This window comes from Artibeus jamaicensis, unplaced genomic scaffold (assembly GCF_021234435.1).
Source record: "Artibeus jamaicensis isolate MK-2021 breed Jamaican fruit bat unplaced genomic scaffold, CSHL_Jam_final contig_387, whole genome shotgun sequence".
Taxonomy (NCBI): domain Eukaryota; kingdom Metazoa; phylum Chordata; class Mammalia; order Chiroptera; family Phyllostomidae; genus Artibeus; species Artibeus jamaicensis.
Genome location: NW_026521812.1, coordinates 2,817,657 through 2,843,958, shown reverse-complemented (window position 1 = coordinate 2,843,958; position 26,302 = coordinate 2,817,657). Strand labels below are relative to the sequence as shown.

The following is a 26,302-nucleotide window of genomic DNA, read 5'->3' as shown; positions in this document are numbered from 1 at the left end:
GTATGGAAGCTCATTTTTGTCTATTTTCCCTATTTAAACAACCATAACAGATTTTTTTGTAAAGCTTACATAAAATAATATGTAAGTCAAAATATTTTAAGTAGTTTTTCTTCTTGAGCTTTATAATCCAAAAGCGGAGGAAGCATCATTGCAAAGAAGGCCATGGTCCCCGTGATTTATGTTGTGATGCTCCAAAGCATCACAGAATGAGCTCAGTGAATTCATGAGACTGATAAAAGGATTCCTTTTCTCCCATATGGTCTGAGAGGATGTGCTGTTGATTCTTCTAAAAATTTAAGGGGCAATTGAACTTCCTCTTTTTTTAGCTTGCATTCCCCACCCCCTTCAAAATAAAAAAAGAGGCTTAAAACGGTTCTTTTGAATTGAGAAACTGTTTTCCTGAGAATTGAAAGACCTTAGTAAAAATGGTTTGCAGTTGGAAAATACATTGGAAGTTAGCATCTTTCCCTTCTGGATCCCATTTTCTATTCTCACCTCTGTCTGGTTAACAGAACAATTTGAGGTCATTTTCAACAAGTGGGAGTTTTTTCCACTCATAATTTCTGGCTAGTGCTATTGGAGATAAATCGAAGACGGTGAGGGGGCAGCAGCATCACTATTGTCCCCCCGACTTCACTTGGAGCCTGCTGTGGCATCTGTGTGGGCCCCATTAAGCCAAACTCAAAGGAGCAGCTTTCTAGGACAGCAGGGACTTGGAGTCGTATCAGAGTCTTGTGCCACAGTCAGAATAAACGTGAAGTGCTGTTGTACTGAGAATATTCTTACCAAAGAAAGAAAATGGTTAAAGGATTTCAATATTCATAGAAAACTACAACTCCATATTAGGTAATGAAGAGCTGTAAATGGATTTTTTTAATTAGGTAATAGGGGAAGCATGATTTTAGAATGCAGAAATGACTGAAATGATTAAAAAGAAAAGGCATTATTGGTGAACCAATAGAAAAGGCCTCTGTTAGAAACAGTTTTCTGTCAATGAAGTCTAATCTGAATTGAAATTTTTGTTTGTGAAATTTGTATGTGATATATTTCTGTGCAGAACTGATAATGCTATCAAGAACCACTGGAATTCTACAATGCGTCGGAAGGTTGAACAGGAAGGTTATCTGCAGGAGTCTTCCAAAGCCAGCCAGCCAACTGTGGCCACAAGTTTCCAGAAGAACAGTCATTTGATGGGTTTTGCTCATGCTCCACCTTCAGCTCAACTCTCCCCAACTGGTCAGCCCTCAGTGAACAACGACTATTCGTATTACCACCTTTCTGAAGCACAAAACGTAAGCCACTCCTGAGAATTTTATTTAGCAAGAGAAATGGTTATTTTAACTCTAGGTAATGCTACCACCCTGCAGTTTCATGCTTTTCAGAAAGCATTTATAAACAGGTCATGGGGTAGATATTGTTCTTCCTGATATGTTCCTGGAAACGAGGGTAGTAAATGATTTGTCCAGGGCTACACAACTCACAGAGACAGTGCAGACTAGAATCCAAGTTGTTCCATTCTACCTCTGCCTCTAATCTAATTTGAAGTTAGGTTTTAAATGTAAACTTACTTAAGGTCCTGTTGAAGAAGAAGGCAGCTGTAGTCAAATTCTTTTCTCTCCCACAATGAAAGGGAGTGTAATTACATTTAAAGAGGAGATAGATCGACACTGAAATTCAACAGATCATTTTTAAGTTCCATTCTGGTGGTGATGGAACAGAAATGTCTTGACTTACTCATTCTGCGTTTACCTTCTTACTCCACATCTGGAGCAGTTTTGCGGCGCTATTCCCTGGTATCTCCTTTTATCTCCCTTGGATCGTGTGATCCCTTCTTCATTTCCCAATATAAAGAAATGTTCTTAGTCAGTGGAAAGAGAAGAATAAAGAGGAAAAAATTGAGAAACTCTAATCTTAAAATTAACAATAAGAAGTGGTGTAATTTACCCAAGAATATAGAGCTCATATGCAAATTCTATGCAAAATATATTTGTAGAGTTTTGAGATGTATTTGACTACAGACTTTCCAAAAGGTCTCAGGTGAGTGAAGTACCACGAGAGATTTTGTGCTACTTACTAAAGCTCATATTATTCCCAGAGAAATATTTTTATTGATAAATAGCTAATGCCATAAGTTTTTCCCACCAAAACTTCCATGCATTTATGAATGTATTTTAGATTTCTCTTTCATTGTGTTTTTCTCTAATTAAGGAATACTTCCTGCCAGGATTGATGAACACTTTAAATTTCTTTTACTATGTTGCTTTAGCTATTTAGCTGTTGTTAAAGGCTTGGCTAGAACTTCAAAATAGAAGGGGTTTTTTTTAATGTGAATTTGATCAGTGGAGCTTTTTTTTCCTTATCCTTGAGCAAAACCTCAGGAAGCCAAGTCCCCTGGAGCACGTGCAACCATGAATGACTCGTCCTTTGTTCTGCCTTTCTGTCTAGGTCTCTGGTCACGTCCCATATCCTGTAGCGCTACATGTCAATATAGTCAATGTCCCTCAGCCAGCCGCCGCAGCCATTCAGGTAGGACTATTTTAAGGTCATTTCATAAAGAAACCCAGCTGTTTAAGGTACTGTTTTGAGACATGCTTTATTTCTTTCTCCTAAACACTTATTGTCACCTGACCAACTGAAATAAAAGGAGAAGGGATGAGTGGAGAGGTGGCAGGAGCTCCAGCCAGCCACCTACCACTCTTCACTTCTTGAGTGAGCTTGCTCAGGAATTCTGGGATGCTCTGATGTTATAAACAACTCATCAGTCAGCATCCACCGTAGCCTCAGATGTCCCATCAGCCCCCTACATCTAGAGTAACGTGCACAGAGATTTCTACGGCTGCCACATTCAGCTGGCATTGGCTTCATGCCAGGTTCTATTACTGTCCCTTCATGACCACGGACCACAGCCATTGTGTTTACAGCTTCCAATCAGACCCTTGTCTTCCTTCCTCCCTTAACTTTTCATTTCAGAGACACTATAATGATGAAGACCCCGAGAAAGAAAAGCGAATAAAGGAATTAGAGTTGCTCCTAATGTCGACTGAGAATGAACTCAAAGGGCAGCAGGCGCTACCAGTAAGAATGTCACTGGGTGCTTAAATGGGGGCAGGGGGTAGCAACTTTATTCCAGTGCTGTTCTGTGTCTTTTCCCTTTTCTTCTAAATAACACATAATCAAGACTCTGAGTATCTATTAACAATGTTTAAACATAAGAAGTCGCTTGTGATAAAACACAGTTGATATCAGAATGTTGACTAAATTGGAAGTAGTCCTCTATGTTACAGTAGAAACTCAACGTCTATTAGTGATTATCCTCACTGATTTTTTTCTTTAGAAGGACTATACTCAATTCAAAGACTATCAGAGATCAAAGGAATATAAATATGTTTTTTTTGCAAAACATTGTATCTATATGATGCCTGTTCTTTTCCTTTTCATACTTTATAATTTCAAACATGATTTGATGCATGTTCAGTGTATACCTTTGAAAAAGATGTACACACTCTCCATCAATAACATTAGCTGCTCTCTGTTGTTTGTTGGTATGAAAGCTGTGCTTGACCATTCTTGAATTTTGACATCTATTTTAGTGATTGGGCAGCAAACTGGGAAAGCAGCTTGTAATTTACAACATAAGTAGTTAACCAGCCAAGAGAATAAAAGAGATATGATACAGAGTAAATGTTTTTTTGGTTGAATACTAGAATGATTATATGCTTATGTTGGCTTGACCACCTTTTAACTTGAATGTTTTGCAATTTCTCCTGTTGCGTGGTCATGCTGAAAGGAGGCTTCTGTTACTTTGCTCTTCTGCTTTCCTAACCACGTTGATTTGGCAGCCCTTCACTGCATCAACGCAATCCTTAGCATTCCAAAGGGACAGAAGCAACAAGAATATATGCAGATAAAAGCAACTTTTAACTCTTGCATTTTCCAGTCTTATGGAGGTTAGAAAGAGAATAGGAGGATTCTTAATTCACAGCAAACATTTATGATCCTATTGGAAATTATAGTAAAGTAGATTTTTAATTCCATGTGAAAGTTGTGCTTTATAACACAGTCCCTTTGTTTGCATTTTTAACAAAGGGAGGACAATTAAGGTAATTGTGCAGATGACAGACTACATGACTATCAAAAACCAGGGTCTTGCATTGATAAAAGGAAACATCTTGACAACTGTTTTATAGGCGCAAGTTTTGGATGATGCAACTACTTTTATCTTTTCTCCAACAGCGTCTGATACCTTGTGCAACTTTATTGCTAAGTTCCTTCTCCCTTTCTTCTCCCCGCTCTTTCTTTCTTCCCCCACCCCCTCCTTAGACACAGAACCACACATGCAGCTACCCCGGGTGGCACAGCACCACCATTGCCGACCACACCAGACCTCATGGAGACAGTGCACCTGTTTCCTGTTTGGAAGAACACCACTCCACTCCCTCTCTGCCTGTGGATCCCAGCTCCTTACCTGAAGAAAGCGCCTCTCCAGCAAGGTGCATGATCGTCCACCAAGGAGCCATTCTGGATAATGTTAAGAACCTCTTAGAATTTGCAGAAACACTTCAATTTATAGATTCTGTAAGTAGAATTGTTAAGGCAAGTTAATGGTTTTAGAAGGGGAATGAGGAGACCCATTTCTCAAATCATTGCCATTTTCTATAGTAACTATCATGTTACTATCATATATTAGTGTAAAGTTAAATGTATGATTTTAGTCTTTGTGTGTATGTTTTTTCAAAGATCTGGTTTCATACACTGCCCAGATGAAAGTTAGCTTTTCACACATTTCCTTCAAAATGCATCTTTTTTAAAATAGTAAAGTTAATGACCTATAAGTAGAGCTTGGGTTATGGGAATGATGTTTTGAGTTATTTTTTTAATCTTTTAATTTGTTTACTTTGTGGTTCCCTAGAATTGTGCTTTCCTTTTGAGTAGCACGTTAAAAATTATGTTTACTCAGAGCTTGAAGCAATCTTTCAAAATGCTTGAAGTGGTGATAAGTTCACTAGTGGTGCATGGCTTTCTCCACAAAACATTGATTATTAATTGAAACAAACCATGTCAGGGGAACAGACTTGAGTTCAGCCCCTCAAAAGCAGACAATTTATTTCCTTTGTTTTCCAGTTGGTCAAAAAGCCTTTATTGTATGCCCATCAGGCAGTGGATGAACACTGCCCAATGTGCCGTCCAGAAAAGGGTTTCTTTTTGCTTTGGAGTGCATGCAAATGCTGGGGTAACCCCCGGGCCCTGCATCACTGAGGCAGGACCAGCCTTAGGGCAACATGGCAGACCTACGTGCAGCGTATCAGAACAACTGTTAATCCTGGAGCTGTTGCTCAAGAAATCAAACGAGGGGGCTGGGCATGCGTTTTCTTTGCATTCAGCATCTCTTTCTCAGTGCCATGTTTCAGGTGATGGCACACATCATGCACACACTGTCTCAGAGTTCTGTGCCTCCCACATTGTTTCAGGATTCTTCATCATGGTGTGACCTCAGCAGTTTTGAACTCTTTGAAGAAGCAGACTTTTCACCTAGCCAACAGCACACAGACAAAGCCTTACAGCTCCAGCAAGGAGAGGGCCATGTGAATAGACCTGCAAGAGAGCCTAGCAAACGTCAGTTGAGTGAGGGTTCACTTGGCCCGCTCAAGCCCGTACCTCCCGCGAGGCACAGCACAATTCCACTGATCATCCTTCGAACAAGGAGGGGCCATGCCAGCCCCTTAGCCACTGGTGACTCTAGGTCCTTCATACTTGCTGATGTCAGTAGTTCAACTCCCAATGGGTCCCCTGTCAAAAGCCTGCCCTTCTCCCCCTCACAGGTAGAGCACAGTTTCTGCACAGCTGTTACTAATTTTCAACAGACGACTGAGCTTTAACAATCTAGAAACTAATCCTTTGGAACAAATGACTAATTGCTGCGGCCCTCACTGATTTCATTCCATCGTTGAATCTAGCTGTTGCTAAGTCATACTTCCTCCCCAACTTCAGGCTCTCTGTAGGCTGACTGATGATTTTGTCACAATTCTCTCTTTTGGGTGATATGAAAGATGGTTAGTTGCATGAGATGTGCTTGTATTTCCTTCACCACTAGAGTTTAATGTTTCTATTCCTTTTCTTTTATCCCTCCCTTTAAAAACTTTAACAGGTTTCTGCCTTTTTGCTCACTTGCCATGTGGTTCACTGACCCAGGGGGGGAGGGAAGCAAACTATGGTTGGGTTGCAGCTAGAAATTTTAAAGGTTCCACTCCATCTTTAAGTGGAACAGTGTGGGAAGAGGATGAGGACAAATGCTTAAGGAAAACCATTTATGTTTTAATTTTCTCTTCTCAACATTGGCTCTTTGGAGTTGTGCCATAACATTTTATTAGCATAGTTTTTGCCAATGAATAAATATTCTTGTTTCATGCAGTATTTTTAAAAGCATGAAAATTTTACTTCATATCAGAAACTTGTGTTTCTTAATTATTAAAATAATTGAAGTTAATAGATAATTTGGCGCTTTAAAACACTTTTCTAATAATGTTTTGAGTTTGTGTTAAGGACAGCTTTGAACAGATGGTGCACTCTCCAAAACAATCAGCTTGCATTTTTGCTTGAATTTTCCAAGTTGTGTTCTGGATAATATTCATTCTGCATGATTCTAATAGGTGTTCCAGAAAAACATCTACATATATAAGTATATAGGTTTGGGAAGTACTGTATCGCATTAAGTTAAAAATTGATTTCTTTACTGCAGGGTCTCCCATGATTTTTTAATACACTGATGGATACTGTGAATTTCCAGAAGGAGATTATGATATGTGTGTTTTCCAAACTTATTTTACTTTGGAACTGTTTGAGGAACACCTATTATTTTCCCAGGATATTAATGTTCTAAGAGACACTACCCATTCATTTTTCAAGAGTTTCTCCACACAGTGTAAACTTTCTATAATAATGTCTCATAGATCATTAAAGAGAGAAAAACAGAGTATAAGAGAGAAACAATCATTACTTTCCAAAAAGATCGCTTTTGTAATGTTTTTAATTCTCAGTGTAAGAGTGCATCTCGTTTCTTTAATGGCAAGTGCAATTTTTTGACAATATTTTCTTAGGGTTTTGTAAGTTTCCCAACATTGGCCCTCAATTTTGTTTCTTGGGAGTCACACTCCAAATCTTGGTGCTCAATTAAAATAAAACAATCCCCTGTCCAGTAAATACCACACATTGTCAGCATCTTCATTATTTTACAGAATGGGTCAGTAAAACATACTTGCTTGTTATCATGATGTGATTTTTAAATTGGGCTGAATAAAGAATGACTGTTGAAGTAATTGTTTTTCTTCCCATATTTAGTTCTTAAACCCTTCCAGCAATCACGAGAACTTAGACTTGGAAATGCCTTCTTTAACTTCCGCCCCTCTTGGTGGTCACAAATTGACTGTTACAACTCCATTTCATAGAGACCAGACTGTGAAAGCTCAAAAGGAAAATACTATGTAAGTCCTTGGTTCAAGAATGAAGTTTTTTGTCTTATTTACTTCTACTCAATTAATGGAATATAGTCCCCACATATCTGTTCCACGTGTGTGTGTTCCACATCTGTCCTGGGCCTGTTACAACTCCCTAAAGGTGGAAGGCGGGAGGGTAAACTAAATTAGCTTTTGGAGTTCACGCCAAATTTTCCTGTATATGCAGAGGTGGTTTTCATATAACTTTTCCACTCAGTTTTCCTGTTTGATCAATAAGGCCTTTTCTTCTTCACTGAAAATACCTTTTCTTTTTGATTACAAGCCTCGGAATAAGAACGAGTATGGTTCTTTTCAGTTCATATCATTTTAATCTTATTTTTTTTCCTTTTGAAATGTATCCATAGAGAGGGCCTCTTCTGACATCACCAGTAATATATGATTAGAAGCCTAAGAGTGATTAAGCAGTCTTTGTATTTAATAAAGGCTTAACACATTCAAAGAATATCAGAGAAGATCAATATGAAAACCTTGAAAACCCTTCATCTTATTATTTCCAAGTACAATAAGTACGTCTTAAATGATTAACATGTTTTCTATGGTGGGTCCTGTTTGAATGAATAGATAAAATTGATTGGTAAATGATGTCAGATCTTCATGATGCTTATGGTCCTTTTAAAGACCTGAGCCAGTATGCGTGTCTTCAGATCAGTTGAAAAAAGATGGAAAATATTTTAATAGTCTTATGGGGTACAGTACTTGGGTGTATTTGAAAATATGTAATATATTTAATATCTTTTTCTTAACAATATGTTTAATATCTTTTTCTTATCTTTTACTAATTGTTTCTTAACAATTATATGGTGATTAGTGTATGAGTAATCACCATACCCAATTTCATATCAATAATAGTCTGTTGTGTTTAGTAGAAAAATACTAAATGTAGTAGGTGGAGCAGTGTAAGGAACGTGTATTCTTTCTTGAACCAACACTTGTTTTCTTTTTAAAGTTTTAGAACTCCAGCTCTCAAAAGGTCAATCCTAGAAAGCTCTCCGAGAACCCCTACACCATTTAAGCATGCGCTTGCAGCTCAAGAAATTAAATACGGTCCCCTGAAGATGCTAGTAAGTGTTGGCAAAGTTCTTGGGTTCAGTTGGTACATGAATTCAGACAAAAATTTTCTTCTGATGCCAACATTCCCGCTCTTCCCTTCAGCCTCAGACACCGTCTCATCTCGTAGAAGACCTACAGGATGTGATCAAACAGGAAGCTGATGAATCTGGAATCGTTACTGAGTTTCCAGAAAATGGACCACCTTTACTGAAGAAGATCAAACAAGAGGTAAATCCAAGGCCCCTCTGTAAGGAACAGGCTGTGAGTCCTGCTCCCTTTACTCCTTGGGGTCGGTGTGATACTCTGGCATCTGCGCTGTGTAACAGCACCACTTTCCATACCAGATGCTGTTCAGAGGTACTGCCAGACGGCAGCTTGGTGGCCTTCATTTGGGAGGCCGAGCCACTAATATCTACGTCATGTTTTGAACAGAAACATGCTGGAGAAGATAAAGAAAGAGAAGGAAGCAGCTTTTTAACTATTCTTTCATCACTGCCATATAAATGGGCAGATGATGGACACACAAATATTTAACTTTCGAGAAATCATGGAGAATCGAAATTTAAGTTAAAATAATAGCATCTTTAATTCATAATATAAAAGACAGGGAATCTAACTTTCAAGGATCAAAATCTTAGCTTGGTGGCAAGAAATGTTTCTAATAGGTTAGACATAGTACCTCTTGAATTTATTTGTATATTAGGGTAAGTATTTAAAAGACTGGCCAGACATCTATTCTTTTTATTCCAGCCTAACTGAGATGGGATGAAAAAAGTTGTAAAATATTTAAAGTGTACAATATGATGATTTGATATGTGTGTACATTATGAAAGAGTTCTCCCCCATTGAATTCATTAACATATTCATCACCTCGCCAATTTTCCCTTTTTTGGTGAGAACATTTGAATACTCTTCTCTTAGAAGATTTCAATTATACAATACAGTGCCATCAATTATAGTTACCTTGTTAAGTGTTACCTCCTTAGACCTTATCTTACAGAAATTTACTCTTGAGTGTAAATGTTTCGTGGGAAATTCTAGTTCTAGAAACAACAAAGTACTTCCTGTTTGCTTTCAGGTGGAATCTCCGACTGATAAAGCAGGAAACTTCTTCTGCTCCAGCCCCTGGGAAGCGGAGAGTCTGAGCACTCAGCTGTTCCCACAGGCCTCACCTGTGGCAGATGTGCCGGTAAGTGCAGGCCTGTGCTGGGAGCTGTGGGTGCCCTGCAGAACTTGGTGTGGCGTGCGGGCTTCTGTGGTGTCAGCACCCAGAGGGGGGTCCAACCCTGTGGCATCTCTGGGCCGTGCTGGAAAAAGAGTTCTCCTGGGCCACACATTAAATGCACAGATACTAATGAAAACTGATGAGCAAAAAAAAGGTTTTCATAAGTTTACAATTTTGTGTTGGGCCATATTTACAGCCATCCTCGGCCGCAGGAGGCCCATGGGCCATGGGTTGGTCACCCCTGCTCCAGATACTCTCTCACATGATTCTTTTCTTATAATGATTAATGTTGAATATAAAGTCGAGGTTCTGTTTATGTGTTGGAAATAGATTCTGTTATATTGTAGATTTTGTGGCTATTCATAATCTTAGGATTTGAAAGTCCTTTTAAAAAATCTGCTGTTAAATATATATTTTTCCATAAAAACGAAATGTTAATTTTTACATTTTCTTTTAATTTATTTATTTGTCTTCTAATTTTAGTGTGTCCTCCTTGTTAAGTTGTCACTTGGTTGGTCCTGTGCAGCGTAGTGCTAACCGCAGTGTCTATAACTAGGTGCTCCTTATTGCACCCTGTATTGGATTGCTTTGATCACCACCAGTTTTAAATAGACTTTATTGTTGTAGTTTGGGGCTCACAGCAAAGCTGAGCAGAAGGTGCAGAGATTTTCCCATATACACACTGCCCCACACATGCACAGCTTTCCTTGTTAGAAACATCCCCTACTAGAGTGGTACATTTGTGAGAAGTATCACCCAGAATTCATAGTGTGTATTAGGTGGTAGTACGCATTTTGGAAATGGCATCACCCAAGGGCATGATGCCTTGCCTTGGGCAAAGGTGTTATGATGGCATCCACCCCTACAGCACTGATATCACTGAGTAGTTTCACTGCCCTAAAGATTCTCCGTGCTCCACCTGTTTAACCCATCTTCCCCCTCAGCCCTTGGCAGCCACCGATCTTTGGTTTTACCTTTTCTGGAATGTCTTATAGTTGGAATCATACAGTACATAGCGTTCTTGGACTGGCTTCTTTCACTTAATAACATGTACTTTTGATTCCTGCATGTCTCCTCATGGCTTGATAGGTCATTTCTTTATAACACTTAGTTACCCATTTTTAAAGTTTGTAATTTGTAAATAGTTATCCTTTATGGTGAATCAAAGCTAGTAACAGTTGGTAATATTTATTCAATGTGAACTAAGTGGTAAGTGCTATTCTAAGAGCTGTAGATACATGAATTCATGTATGCCTCTTAACAACCTTACATGTTGATAACATCATTTCCATTATACCAGCTGAGAAATTGAGGTGCAGGGAGGCTTTGTCACTTGCTCCACGTTATATTGTTGTACGTAGGGTTCTCGGGTTACAACTCAGAAAGTCTAGTTTTCAACGACATCCTTTTAACTGCTATACTATACTATACTATACTGCCACTAATTTGTAGCTTTGAAATATTTTGTACCAATATATAAAAAATAAGTAATTCCCTCACCAGAGATTAGTAAACCTTTCATTTTTTAAAAGCTGGTGTTCAACAATTCATTTAGCAGGTGTTTTCTGAGTCCCCACCTCACACCTAACTTGTCTTCGTGCTGGCGCTTGCTGCCACGGGTCAGGTTAGGACTCAGCTGAGTTCCCCTTTTCACTCACCCAGGAGAGAATCTCCAGCGATACCTGTGCTTCTTCCCACTAACGTTCACATCACAGCCATCTACTCTGTACAGTGTCAGAACCATGTCGGCTCTCGCATTATCCAACCCTATTTAAATTTCAAATTATTCTCTTTCCCTTTAGAATATTCTTACCAGTTCCGTTTTAATGACTCCAGTGTCAGAGGATGAAGACAATGTTCTCAAAGCATTCACAGTACCTAAAAACAGGTCCCCGGCGAATCCCTTGCAGGTAATTGCTATTCCCACATTGGTTTCTTACAAGCCGTTCACTGAAAAACTTTTTGTTTTGATTTTTTTAAAAAGATTTTGGACACAGAGGAATGGCACTTTTTAAAAAAATTTATTTTTAGAGAGAAGGGAAGGGAGGAAGAAAGAGAGGGACAGAAACATTGATGTGAGAGAGAAACATGGATCGGTTGTCCATGGCACATGCCCTGACCAGGGACCAGACCTGCAACCCAGGCATGTTCCCTGACCAGGAATCAAACCAGCGACCTTTTGCTTTGCTGGACAATGCCCAACCAGCTGAGCCACATGGGTCAGGGCAAAGGAGTGGTACTCCTAAACGACTCTAGATATCTAAAAAAAAAACCCTTAAATTCCTCATCGCCACTCATATGGAACACAATGGAAATTTTCCTTGGAGCAGGTTCCCAATGCATGATGAAGTGAGGCATTTTCCACTGTGTCTGAGACTAAGATCATGTATTACACGGTGTCCATATCTCCTCCGCTTTTCAATATTCTGTAAAAAGTTCATTGCCATAGTTTACTTTTTGTCCCCCCAATTTCTTATGCTCCATGAAAACTCAGACCCTGTTTAGATTTTAAATGAAGAGTGCAATGAACTAACTAAAAATAATTAGTTTATCTGACTATCAGAGTAAGAAAGTCAAGTGTCAATGTCATGTGGTCAGCCTGTTTTTGACCCTCTGCTGCTGGGTTTTAACATAAAAGATATTTCCTTTGTAACTCTAAAGTCGGCCTATGTTCGTGAAATACAACAAATTCCAGATTAATCCTGTGCCAGATGTAAATAAGAATGCAAATTTTCTTCCCTAAATTATTTAAAGCAGTTCCCAAACATTAAATAGCCCCAAACCCAGCCACCTGCAGAGCCCTCACCTCCATCCCCCTGAGCTACACTGAGAGGAACTTCACAAACCCTGGGGCATATAAAGAACCTGGATTCAGAAGCAGACAGTCATGTTTGGACTGTGAGTTTACGTGTACTGTAGTGGATGTGTGCTTGGAGAGCTTGCCCTTTCTTTAAATGGCTTTCCTATCTTTGTGGTAGGCCTTCTCTCTCCAAATTGTATCTTAAAACATTCCCTGTTTAAGTATCTCTGATAGGTAGCATGGTTTTTTTAATGATACAAATAATGCAATGCAAGTAATACAGCTGGAAGGGCTACAGCAGAGTGAATGCACAGTATTTTGATGCTTCATTCAGTCAGATTGCTTTCCTTGTGGCCGCTATGGGACCCACCTGCTTTGGTAAAAGGTGACTGTTGCCTGGAGTGTGGATAGGGAATCTCAGTGCTTGTGGGGAACCTGCAGTGGGGCCTGAGGCAGTCAGGCCTTGGTGGGCCCCCTGTGCAGAAGATTCAGAGCATCACAAAGAATTGGGAGATGGCAAAGGGCCGGAACCCACTGAGGCATAAAAGGGACACAGAAGACGAGTTAGAAGGATGTCAAGGCAAAGGTGGCTCTTTCAGAATTCTACTTGAAATTGGTGGTGCTGATCCTGGCACCAGGGAAATGCCTTTCCATTTTCCTTTCCCTCTTCCTAAATGTCTTGGCCCTTGGTTCCCACAGCATGGAGTTTGATTAAGTGCTGTTCTTAAGCTAGATTAAGTTTTATATATGTTTTATCACTTAGCCTGGGACTCAACCTACATTTACAGTAGTATATAAAAAATTTCAAATTTTCTAAATTTGAAAGAGCAAATGTGAAAATATATTTGGGGACATTTATCATCAAAACTCTTGGTTATTTTTCTAAAATCAAACCTAAAACTTTCAGCGTGACCAAGAAATGTTCAGCCAAAACCACTGAGCTGAACATGGTACTGATATAAAATACATGATGTATAAAGTTGGAGGGTTGTCAGTATAGTTGACCCAGGGATAACGTGACTTTGCACTGCTCAGGTCCACTTACACACAGATTTTTTTTTCAATAAATTCATCACTGTAGACCCTCTGTATCCTTGGGTTTCATACCCAGGGATTCACCCAACTTGGACCAAAAACCGTATTTTCAATCTGCAATTGACTAAATCTGTGATTGCTAAGGACTGACTATGTGCATTTATCTATACCATTTTACATAAAGGATCTGAGCATCCATGGATTTTTGTATCCATGGGGGTCCTGGAACGGTTCCCCACGGATACTGAGGGACGACTGAGTTTTGAGAGCATCAAAAGTTATACACTGATCTTCATCTGTGCATGGGTCAGTGCTCTGGACCCCATGTTGTTAAAGGGTCAGCTGTACTTGCAAAATGTTGGTTGTCCAACTTTTTACATTCAAGTTTTTATTGCTATTGCATTTTTGAAAAAAAAAACAGTATTGAACTTTATTATCAACATATTTATATTTCATGAAAACTCCACTTCTCTTGGAAACTCAGAATTAAGTAGTAGTTTTATTTTATTAATCTATATTTCTAGCATAGGAGTGAATTTCATTTGGCACTCTACAGATTCTGATATCGGTGTGTGGAGATTAACCAAGTTCGCACATCACAGGGTGAAGGTGATAGTTGTCAGTTCTACTAATGTTCAGTTCAAGTAACTGACACCAAAAGTTGGTTTTAAGGTTGATGCTTCCATCTGCACTTTGTGGTTTACTGATTTATGCTGCTCAAGTATATTTTAATAATCCCTTATAATAGATAACTTATTTTAAGAAATACTTATTAAATGAGTGAATGCTGCACACCAAATATCTCTTTTGTTTTGTGTCATGGAGATCTGGCTTCTGATACAATAGAAATATGTGATTTCTAAAATGTTTCAAAGTTTTATGATAAATATTGGAAAATGCATCAAGTAATTTTAAATATTTAAACATATACTGCCCATATTTCATATAATCCTAATTCAACAATATTTGTATAGGTTTTTATGCAATTTGGTAACTTTGTTTTATTAAAACACTACTTGATTGTATGTTTCCATTGATAATTTGACCTAATTAGATAGATTTCTCAGAGATGCTATTAGTGAACATACTGTGCCTTTGCTAAATGACATGGCTATTTGACTTACGAGTACTTTTTATAACCTATTACTTCTGTAATCTGTACTGATAATAAATCAAATATTAAGTGAGATATTTAGCCAAACTATATATTTTTATCATAGTGCTTTTAATTATGCTTCCTAAAATATTTTAAAATTTTGATACATCTAAGAACAGTTTATTGAAGACTACAGTAACTGTGCAATGCTGTATTTAATTATCCCTGGCTTAATTAAATATGGCAATAACACTTTAGCAGAACAATTACTGTTTTTGAGGCTCAGATTCTGGCCTTTTATCGTTCAGTTTCAAATGTACATATAAATATACATGCTTATACAGAAATATGTATAATACATGTAAAATTTTAAAATGGGAAATACAGGAAGCTATGAGTTTAACATTTCATTGTGATAAATCTCAAACATACATAGAAGTACAGAGAATATTCTATGATTTAGACTTAAAAATTATTAACATTTTGCCATATTTATTTCATCAAATTTTTATGAAGCATTCTAAAATTCCAGACAATACAACATTTTACTTTTATGTATCTCTAAAAGAAAAGACATTTTCCTATACACCCTAATACTTCTCTCATGCATTATTATTAACAATACTTCCTTGATATTCTAATTCTTGGGCTATACTTAAAATTCCCCATTATTCCAGAAAAGAATTGTTTTATTATTTGCTTGGTCAAAATTGAGACAGTTTCACACATTGCATTTGATTCTTAAGTCTCTCGATCTTTAAACCAGTGTCCAGTAGAAGCTGTGCAGTGACAGAAATGCCCCAGGTGCTGCTGTCCAGTATTCTAGCCAAGAGTCACGTGTGGCTATTGAGCACTTGAAATGTGCCTAGAGCCATTGAGGAACAGAATTTTTAACTTTATTTCATTTAAATGGCTTTAATGAAATAGCCACATGTCCTCCTTCCTTTCTTCTTGCAAACCAGCCATTTCCCCAAGGTGTGCTGACCATCCTGTGCATGGAGAGACCAGAAGCAGGGAGATGAGTGTGGCTGTTTGTTATTGGGTTGCTGTTGAGAAGCAATAGATTTTAATAAATCGGAATTCTCCATCGATCCCCTAATACATGAACTGTAATGCCAAACTAGAAGCTGTTGTTAGCCATTAGGCACACAAAATGTTGTTTGTTTTTTAAAATGATTTATGCTTCATTTTTTCAAAAGTAATTTGTGCTGCCTGCATAATCTTGTTATGACTTGGACTTGTTTTCTTTTTAAGGTGCTTTAACTTTCATTGTAAAAGCAGGCAGGGATTCATAACATAAATGTTCTGAGACCTTTTTGATATTTATGTCTTTTGTGTAGCTCAGAATATATGAGATTTCCATGCTGGGCAGTCATTATTCCACATTGTATGGGGGTAGGATGGAGTCCAGAAGCTCAAAAATGATCACAAGTGAGGACAAACACGTTCAACCGAGACACCTTGCACTCTTCAAAAGTTACCCTGAGCGCCGGCTGGGGGCTCAGTTGGTTGGAGTGTTGTCCAGGGCAACAATAGGCTGTGGGTTTGATTCCTGGTCAGGGCACATACCTAGGTTGCAGGTTCGATCCCAGTCGGTACGTGTATGGGAGGCAACTGATCAGTGTTTCCTTCTCACATCGATGTTTCTCTCTTTCTTCCTTCCTCTCACTCTCTAAAAATCAATAAAAACATATCTTTGGTGTGGCTTTAAAAAAAAACGTCACCCTGAGAGAGCCTGAGGCGCAGGAGCTCCCATCTCAGCGAGGAGAAAAGAGGTGCCTGATTTTCTCAGTATGCTCTCAATTTGCTTTACATTTTGACATAAATACATTTTACCACCAAACACTTTTTAAAGTCGACATTTTCATTAGTAGATCCGAAACTACTTAAGTTGTAAGCCTTCTGAACTTCTGTATTTTTCTCTTAAATTATAATTTCCTTTTATTCCTATTTAAAACCCAAGTGTAAAAGATGTGTTCATATGCTCTCTACTGACTCACTTTCCTCTTTTTGGTAACCACAGAGTGACAGCCTTAAATTTTAATTTCCTGACTTGGCTTGCCATGGCCTTGCTTTTTTAAAAAGCGAGCTTAAGTAAATGTCTCCAGCCATTATTATTTAAACACGTTTGCACAGCTTCGGTGAATTTTAAAATATTATTGCAAGCAACTGAAACTCACTTTTCAATTCCATGTGTTTTGGGCTGCTCCTATTTTAGAGAATTACTTATAATTTTTTTAAAATAGGGCGAACCTTTTTGCATGATGAGTGCTGCTGAGGAGTGTGACAAATTAGCGTCCAGGCAACAAGGCTCTGAGGTCTGGTCTAGATGCCACCATTCTCTAGTTGTATGTCTTTCATTCATTAACCTCTTCAGACCACAAGGCTCTTGTCCATGCATTAGGACCGTAGTCTGTCCTTCACTCATCGTCCAAGGTTGCTGTGCAGTCCACATGGACACAATGATGCTTTCAAAATGCAGCCCACTTGCCAGTGTACACTGCTGGTGTCCGTTAACTAGGCAGAGGCCAGTGCAGCCTTATTCGTGAAACACAGGCAAGGAGGCCTCAGCAATGGCCCGTCTCCTTGCCCTGTGGTGTCTTATTTCTTCTAGCACACGCTTTCTCATTCCCTGTTCCACTCTCGCAGAACTGTGTCAGTGGGTCACCAAAAGAGCTGATTCAACTGATTCCCGAAATAAAGGTAGTCATATCTTCGGTGTTATGGAGATGAAACAACTGATTTACTGGGTTTTCTCTATTTTTCTGCTTGTGTTGGCATGTCAACAGACACGGAAACAGTCTCGTGTGACACAGAGCCTTCCGGGCAGTTTTGAGTACAGGCTGCTCTTGATGACCTGCCTCGCCCCACCCGGGATACGCATACATGCATTGGGTGCTCTCTTGGGGCCACTTTTTTCCACTCATCCTGGCAAGAGTTTACTTAGCTGTCAGTAGTATGTCAGCAACCTGCTTTTAATCTATGTTATAAATTACTCAAGTCCGGTGGGCAGGGGAGGTGGAAGAGGGTAAAGAGGAGATGAATGGTGTTGGAAGGAGACTTCACTTCGGGTGGTGAGTGCACAATGCAATATACAGATGATGTACTATAGAGTTGTAAACTTGAAACCTGCGTCATTTTATTAACCAATGTTACCCTAATAAGATTCAATAAAAAATTTTAGAAAATAAATTAACTAGGCAAATTTACTGAGTATAGTTTTGGGGTTGACCTGAGAAAGGCTAAATGAATGGGAGGGTATGTGAGGCTCTCCACTGCATTGTGCCTTGCCCTTGATATGTGTGGCCTTTTGATTTGGTTTGGTTTGGTTTGGTTTGGTTTGGTTTGGTTTGGTTTGGTTTGGTTTGGTTTGGTAAACACACTGATGTTGAAGACACCTCTGGCCAGCAAAGACAGACTTGCTTCGGAGCAATTTGGCACTTGTCTTAATCTTAACAGTCTGGAATGAATAAGTGACTGAGGAAAGAGCTATTCTTCTAAAAATGTGTGATACCCTAGGCTCTGTGAAGTAAACTGTTGGAAAGTCTATGGACATGTAAGGGAAGAGACCCCAGAAATGTCTGGGATACACTCCAAGTTTAGGCCAAGTCCCTGCCTGTTAACAATTGTTGGCTTAAGCTTGGATGGGAAATGGAGGTACTGGTGGATTGGACAACTTCCTGTCACCACCTGGACCTTCTGTCCCCTAACTTCAGGGCTCTTTTCTTTGATCCAGTGGCCATTTAATGCTTTTGTGTCTGTAAGCGTAGGGTAGCATTTATGCATGAGAAAGTTTGGTGAACATCAGCCTTGTCTTAGTGACTCTTCACCTCAGGTTCATCTCTGACGTTCAAGGTGCAAGTGAAGATTTCTGTGTTAGCTCTTACAGCTAACACATTGTCAGAAGATGCCCCTTTGGGAAGGAATTCTGACTTTTAGAGTTTTAGTCCAAAGTATTTTCCTCAAATGGGTTAAACAGAATAATCAGATCATTCTTATTCTTACTCTTTTGGACATTATTCATATCTGCTTATTAAAAAACAAAACAATAAAAGAAAAACATAATACCATCTCACAAGCTGCCTTGGTGTGAACAAGTCACTTTTTGGTGATTTATGCAGATTTCTTACTAGGTCTATGAATTGTAGAGCACATACTTTGCCAAGGCTTTTGATATCAGCAGCTCTTGTGCGAAGTTACTGTATGAATATAATAGTAGTAGTAGTTGTTGCTCAGCATGATGAAAAAAACTGTTCATAGTCTAAATGAAAAATATGAAGATAATCTGACAGAAAACCACCTGCGAACCTGGTCTTGTCTCCTTTTATGTCTTCTGTTTTCTACAAAGGATCTGAGTATTTATTTAAAGTGCTTTAGCAGGATATCCCAGGTAAAGCTTTTGACAGTCTATTTACAGTTCGCCTCTGCCCAGGGGCAATTAAAGACAGATTACAGGATAAGGGAGGCGACTCTCCGGCAAGAGCAGGAGGATGTGCGGTGGGATTATGGATGCTGAAATGAATCTGGGTAGAGTGACATGCCTGCAATAGTCCTGTGTGTTCATAATTTCACAAGAATTCACCTGCACAAATCTGGAATTCTTATCAATTCTTTATTGTAAATGAAACTAAATTTTAAAGAGAGAGAATACAGAGGATGCACAAAGATCTACATGACAGTATTAAAAAATATTCTTCCAGCACAAAGACATTTAATCCTTGTTTGTCAAACTATTCTGTCTGCTTGAAAAATTGGCCCAGGGCCCTGGGGCTTCAGGGTTAGGAAAGAGACGGAAATAGCAAAAGAGCAGGCAGCTGCCCTTTGGGCTGTTGGATTGGAGTGTTTCTTTTCTTACCCAAGTACCTGGTCTTCTGCTCTGGCTTTCATGCCAAAGCCAGGGGGATGTGTCCACTCTGACCAGTTCTATTCATTCATTGTAAGAAGTGCTTGCTTTGTGCCCTCGTAGTGCAGGAAAGGAGGCACCCACACGCTTCTCTGCTGGCTTTTTGTTCAGCACACAGACTCTCGTACGCAGTGGCTACTGTGTCCCGCTGTCTGTCTACACCAGGAGATTCGGGTGTTTCCAGTCATCTCGCCTCTCCCAAGCCCTGAGCTTCAGGGCTTATATGCCCCTGAAATGCTCTGCTTTCTGAAATTCGAGTATTTCTATCAACTTGATCTATTTCTTGGTAAACTCCATTGGACTTAAGAGAAACTGCCTGAAAGTTTTCTCAAAACCCTAATTACAAATACATGGTGCCTTCAGTCTACTGAAGTTGTGTTAAATATCCGGTCCTGGAGAAGGAGCCCCACAGGAACGCAGCGATGAGCCGTGGGGAAGCCCAAGGAGAACGGAAGTCCCGTTTCAAGTGGGAAATGTATCAGACTCATAACACTTGGTATGAGATTCTCCTGAACTCACTGTGGGAATTCTGAATTAACTTAAGTGCCATAATGCCAAGGATCAGAACTTGACTTATACCAAGAAGCATGGTAGAAGCAATGTAAGTCTCAACATAGTGTTTTAGGATACTCGGTTTACACATTTAAAAAATTAATTCCATATTAATTGAAGCACAGCTAAGTAGGAAAATTCTCGAGCAGTGAAAAATAGAAACCTCCTTCCCTGCCCCTCACTTTTACCTCTGCCCCTGCTCTCGTTCCCCATCCTCCACGGTATGTCTGTGTGCAGTCTTCCCCAATGTGTGTCTTTGGTCTGCCTGTGTATCTGCATGTAATTTTAGATTTACCTACAGGCTATTAGTGGACTAAGATGTCTCATTTTGCTGCTTCCTTAGTCACTTGCTCTTTAAGATCCATGTGCTGTGTTCTCTGTGTCCCGTTGGCCCTGAGCCCTGCCCAGCACTACCCGGTGGTCCCTGGACGCCACATTCCCGTCCCTGCAGTGACCGCAAACACAAGCTCCAGTTTCGAAAGGACTGCATTACACTTTTTTGAACTGGGTTTTTTGTGTGTGTCAATTTGGTGTTTCGGTGCTGCGCTGAAAAATTTTAGCAACAACATGTAAACCATCGACTAAACTAAAATAGGAAATTTGATGGACAGACACATGCCAGAGAAACATCCCTTATTCAGAACCGCTTCGTAGAGAGCTGTAGCCCCCTGGTGATCATGTTCAGGAAAACAGTCAGTGTGGCTCAGTGGCAGAGTCAGGGCCAGTGTCACGTTTGTCCTGTCACCCTTGTGAACCAGAGCTCCAGGAAAACGCTGCGACACTCCACCTTGCCACACAGTAGTTCTGGTTCCACGCTGAGCCTCTGAGCAGAGTAAACGTGCAAACACGGCCAGTGCCCTTGACATTGGTGAGATGGCATGGCAGATTGGGCAGAGGCGGGCAAACCCAGTTTGTGCCCTGTGAGAGTTCACAAGTTAGTCACATGGCACCGGAAACCCTACGTGACTGAAATTTTTTCCCAGCCACTCTCTGAGGAAACCCCATCACCATTCCCATACCGCACTCATTCAGAATTATCATACCTCTTTGCTCAAAAGTCTGATAGCCGCGACATGCCATCTATACACCTCCCACGTTCCAAGGCCTTGCTCACCCCACCATTTTCCACTGAGAAGAGCTGGAACGGAAGCAGCATCTATGCTCACTAGGACCCGGATTTGCATTCTCGCTTCTCACTTCTTAGCTGGGTGACCTCGAGGACGTGCCCTAATTTCTCTCTTCCTTTGAAACTGCCTGGTTTGCAAACAGGCGCGATGCGTGATGTGTTCGGTGTGAGAACTGGATGAGATGACACGTGTGAAACACTTGGGAGCATGGGAGGCATGTAGCGAGCGCCGGCTCGGTGCTGTCGTTCAGCCCGCTGTGCTCCTCCTCTCCCTCCCACCCAGCCCGTCCCACCGACAACGAACACGCGTCGGCTTCCAGGCCCTTTCGTGTCCTTTCTCCGCCTGGGTTACACTCCTCTCTCCCCTGTCTACCTAAATCCTGCCTGCTCTTGCCGGGTCCCTACAGCAGCGATTTTCAACCTGTGTGCCTCGGCAGGCACCCTGGCAGGCACGAGGATTTTTAAAACAGGCAGTACTGAGTATTTAGTCAGGGCGCAGACCCTTTTCCTGAGATTGTCAAATAAAATGATAACAGCAATAGTCATCTGGTGTCAGTGAATCAAAAGTAGACCTATTTTTTTGTCGGATAAACAAATAATATAGTACTTGGTGTACTGCAGAATTGCAGTAAATTAGCGTGTGCCATGCGATAAAAAAGGTTGAAAATCGCTGCCCTGGAGCATGGCCCTGGCAGTTCCTCCGTGTCCTCCACGCCCTCCTCACCTGGGCCCGGCGCCTTTCCCACCGCCTGCATCACTCCACCTATTTCACGAGTGTTCATCTCATCTCCTAACGGGCACTCGAAGCTCTAGAGAGCAGAGGCCGTTTCTGTTGTTGTTTTGTTCCTTGGAAAAGAAAACCTCTGTCGTCCATACCGGGAACAGCTGTGCTTTTTAAAAACTGTTGATTTAGCCCTGACTGGTGTGGCTCGGTTGGTTGGTCCTGCAAAAGTGAAAGGTTGCTGGTTCCATTCCTGGTCAGGGCATATGCTTGGCTTGCAGGTTCAGAGGCAACCAATTGATCTTTCTCTCTCTCATCGATGTTTCTCCCTCTCTTTCCCTCTCTCTAAAATAAATAGATAAATAAGTAAATACCATTGATTTTGTTTCGGGCTTACAAACACCAGATCTTATATCTGCTTGTGTTTTTATTTCCCCCTTTGCACTGACTGTTGGGGAGCTCAGAGCCCAGGTTGAGGTTTCTATCCAGCAGGTACATTGTACTTCATGGCCAGTGTTTTGTGTACAAATCTCTCCCCATCTTCACGTGATTAACTTTCAGTACATTTACCTGTGACCCTGCCTCATTCATGGTTTAAGCCCTGTTATCTTTATTTTGTAAGCATTTTACATACTTTAGAGAACAAAGTAAGGCACAGAGAATACATATTTTAGTTTGAAGGAACACACAGGGAAGGCGGGAGCCAGGGCTGTTCAAGACAGGCCTGGATTCGATAGCCCTTCACTGCGCGCCCTTGCAGTGGCCTTGGACATGCTCTGTCCACTCTGCGTCTCCAGTTCCTGCCCAGCTGAGGAGGGAACGAGCCTCCCTTGCAGGGTAGTTGTGCTGTGCACATGAGATCATGTGTGTTAAGTGCCGAACACGGGACCTGGATCTGGATGCTGCCATTAGATATTAGTCCTTTCTTCTATCTTCCAGTGTGTCTTTAAAAAGTAAGCTATCCTGCCCTGGCTGGTGTGGCTCAGTGTTGGGTGATGACCCGCAAACCGAAAGCTCATGGTCCGATTCCTGGCCAGGGCACATGCCTGGGGTGCGGGTTCAGTCCCCAGTCGGGGTGCCTTTCAGTGTGTACAAAAAGGCAACCAATCGATGTTTCTCTCTCATATCAATATGTCTCTCCCTCCCTTTCTTCCTCCCTTGCCCTCTTTCTAAAAAATAAAACAAAATAAAATATTTTTAAAAGAATTCTGGATCCCTGGTTGTCAGAGAGTTAGGGTTTTATCTGACAAAGGCTCCCGGGCGTTCACCCCTTGCTACCTGGCGGTCAGAATTTCCTCTGCTGCTCTGCTGGGACTGGGCCTTCACGCGCGGGTTCAACTCTGCTCTCGGTCTGACCTTGCTATTGCCTTGTCTCTCCCTCTTCAGCCTTGTAGCGGAGCCTGGGAAGCCGCATCCTGTGGAAAGATGGAAGATCAGATGACTGCTTCGGGTCAGGCTCGGAAATATGTGAACACCTTCTCCACCCGGACTCTGGTCATGTGAGATGCTGCCACAGAAGCATTATGGTTTCAGAACACTTCAGGGCTTTAGGTGCACCCATTCCTCTATGTGGAACTTTTCATAAATGGGAGAAGAACCTATTTTTGTTGTGGTACAACAGTTGAGAGAGGCACCAAGTGCAGTTTAGCTGGATGAAGTCTTAACCGGCTTTCGCTCAACTAAAATGATAAGAAAATAAATAACAGTCTTACCTAAATTATTAGGTAATGAATTTTAGTCAGTTGTTAATATTGTAGTGAAGATTTTTTTGAAACAGAAAGCAATTTACCTGGATTCTAGGAGATTTAACATACCCATATTTTTTCATAATGAGGTTTTTGAAATTTTACGCACAAGAAGGTCCTCCAATATTTCACTTTTCTCAGTCACTAAACACAATGCATTACTATAAATGTTGGTTTTGGTGCCGTAGGGCAACTAATCAAGATTGTAAATGCTCATTTATGCTTCACAACATTGGAAGTCTGTCTCTTGTACCAAACCATTTTATGAGGTTTTTTTGTAAGCTTGCTCTAAAAGGTGTCACTGTATGAAATAGTTTTATAAAAAGATTTATATTTTTATTCAGTAATTTAATTTTGTATATGCCAAATGGAAAATATGTTTTGCTGCTACAGTCTTAGCCTGTAGACCTGCTGCTAGTGTGAGAGCAGTAGAGCTTTGGAAAGAAAGAAAACCTTGGTGATCGGTAATCGACTATGCACTAGTTTGTCAGACTTTTTTATTTTTTATATATATACTTTTTTTTCCTTTTGTAATACATTGGAAAACTTATTTGGGAGATTTCTGCATTTGTTCCTGGTGTGTTGTCATTGTTGTTGTTACTCTTGGTTTATGAGAGCATGTGTTGCACTTCTTTTTTTTGGGAGATCTATGTTAGTGGTGTTCTATGTTTTATTTTGAGTTTACCTCCCTCTTCTTTAACTTGGGAGTTACAATGTGTTGTTCACCATTCCTCGTGGTTTTTAAGTGCCTGGTTTCAGAACTGCCACACGTAACCCTTGTTTGTAGCTGGTGAGAAGAGTCGTGGGTCTTTTGGAAGTATTTGGTGCACAGTGGCTAGCCCAGACCTGTTGGTATGACAGTGTACTAACTGCCTCAGAATGAAATAAAGCTCTGGCCTTATTTTACTTACTTTTGACGGCTCTCTTACTTGTGATTGCGGATGTTAGTTATACTTTTTAAAAAATGGAGGGAACCCAGACTTCTTTCTTCTGTTCATGTGCGTACCATCTAAATGTCATGGGAAGAATCCAAGAATCATGACTTTGGAGAAAGAACAACAGGAATACAAGTTCAGTAGTTCTAGCAGCATTCAAATGGGGCTAATCCAAGGAGAGTTCATTTACAAGGGTACTGATGCCACAGATGTGGGCTGGGAATAGGAGGACCACAGGACTAGCGCGTGCCTACGGGTGCGAGCCTGAAGAACTCTGCCTTGTGCAGGGGGAGAGTCAGAGAAAGCAGGAGTGCTTGGGAGGAGCCGTGACCTTTGGAGACCTTACAGGGACAGCCAAGTATAATTCTTGACTTTCCTTCCCCTATTCCTCCCATCTCTGCCAAGGGTTCTCCTCACTGGCAGAACCAACCAGAAGTGAGAGAGTGCCTGGATGTAAGGCAGCCAGCCAGCCTTTTCAGGCAGAGCCAAAGGACATTTATCTGTTGGGGCAAGGACAGAGCATCCCGGCCAAGTCATCCAGCCCAGCTCTCTGTGTTACAGATGAACATCCCCTGGCTTCTGTGTCTCAGCGCTGTGTTCTTTTCACCGCACTATAGTACCCCTCTCACACGGGTCCTTACAACTGCCTTCAGTCACTCTCAGCTCAGACTGGGATTCTCATACGCATGATGCCCTTGGTGTCCCTAGAGCCAAGAATTTGTCACCCCTGATGACTAGTCTTCAAAACTTCACTATTCTTTGATTGTATTTCTGATAGGTAACAGTATACCATCTCAGTATTAGGAAGCTTTTTATATTCGTGCACTCTTAACATATTTTCCAGGTGCTGACTTGCCTGTCCAAGTCAGGTTTCCAGGTGCTGTCCAAGCAGTTCGAACTTGGACAAGTCACTAACCTCTGTGCCTTTTTCTTCATGTGTGAACAGTGCACCATACAAATGTGTTTGTTATTACATATGCTTTCCATAATTAAGTGATGCGGGTCATGTAGTAGATCAGATGTTCATCTGGCCAATAATGTGCACTGCTGATTGCAGAACGAAACTCAGCGGTCCTGTTGTCACTATTAAACTAATGGCAGGGGGGAACTCAGCATTACACAGAACAGAAGTAAATATTTACTTTTCCAGCAAGTAGGTAAACCACTAACTAGAAACTGGAAACCTACACTCATGAGAAGTAGTGTAAATTTAGGTTTTATATACAAATACTTGTATTCATAAAACTCCCATTTCAGAAGCATCTCTAAAATATTTATTTATCCTGGTCATTTTTTTTTAAGTCTTCCTGCTTTCTGCAGCAGAGATTCCAGTAGTAACGTAAACTGAAACAGTATCACTTACTACTCAAAGGTAGGTTGTCCTTTTGAGTTACTATGTGTTCAGCTTGTGTCCACATGTGCAACGCTGGGGGACAGGACCCATGCTGAGAAGATTCCAAATTGTCTCCCAGCTGCTAGTGAGACTGATAACCCAAGATGAGAAATATGTGCAGTGAAGAACTTTTTGTTTCATTAAAATGATACTCTTAGAACCAAGAAGGACCTTAGCCATCACAAGGGGCTTCTAATAAGGGGCTTAAAA

At 40.5% G+C, this 26,302-nt stretch overlaps 1 protein-coding gene across 4 annotated transcripts in view; it reads left to right on the top strand.

Annotated features, from left to right (window-relative positions):
• The window catches only part of MYB (MYB proto-oncogene, transcription factor), a 34,163-nt gene extending 9,493 nt beyond the window's left edge, over positions 1–24,670 (top strand). For 2 of the 4 annotated variants that reach the window (XM_037163016.2, XM_037163017.2), the window contains exons 6-15: positions 1,058–1,292; positions 2,446–2,526; positions 2,971–3,075; positions 4,321–4,575; positions 7,336–7,478; positions 8,458–8,572; positions 8,664–8,789; positions 9,640–9,750; positions 11,589–11,696; positions 23,406–24,670. In XM_037163016.2, coding sequence (XP_037018911.2) covers positions 1,058–1,292; positions 2,446–2,526; positions 2,971–3,075; positions 4,321–4,575; positions 7,336–7,478; positions 8,458–8,572; positions 8,664–8,789; positions 9,640–9,750; positions 11,589–11,696; positions 23,406–23,522 — 1,396 coding nt within the window. In that variant the 3' untranslated portion in view covers positions 23,523–24,670. Of the gene's footprint in view, positions 1–1,057; positions 1,293–2,445; positions 2,527–2,970; positions 3,076–4,320; positions 4,576–5,468; positions 5,820–7,335; positions 7,479–8,457; positions 8,573–8,663; positions 8,790–9,639; positions 9,751–11,588; positions 11,697–23,405 lie in introns of all 4 variants that reach the window. The other 2 variants (XM_037163020.2, XM_037163019.2) reach the window with 2 other exon arrangements.
• Positions 24,671–26,302: the final 1,632 nt, after the last annotated feature.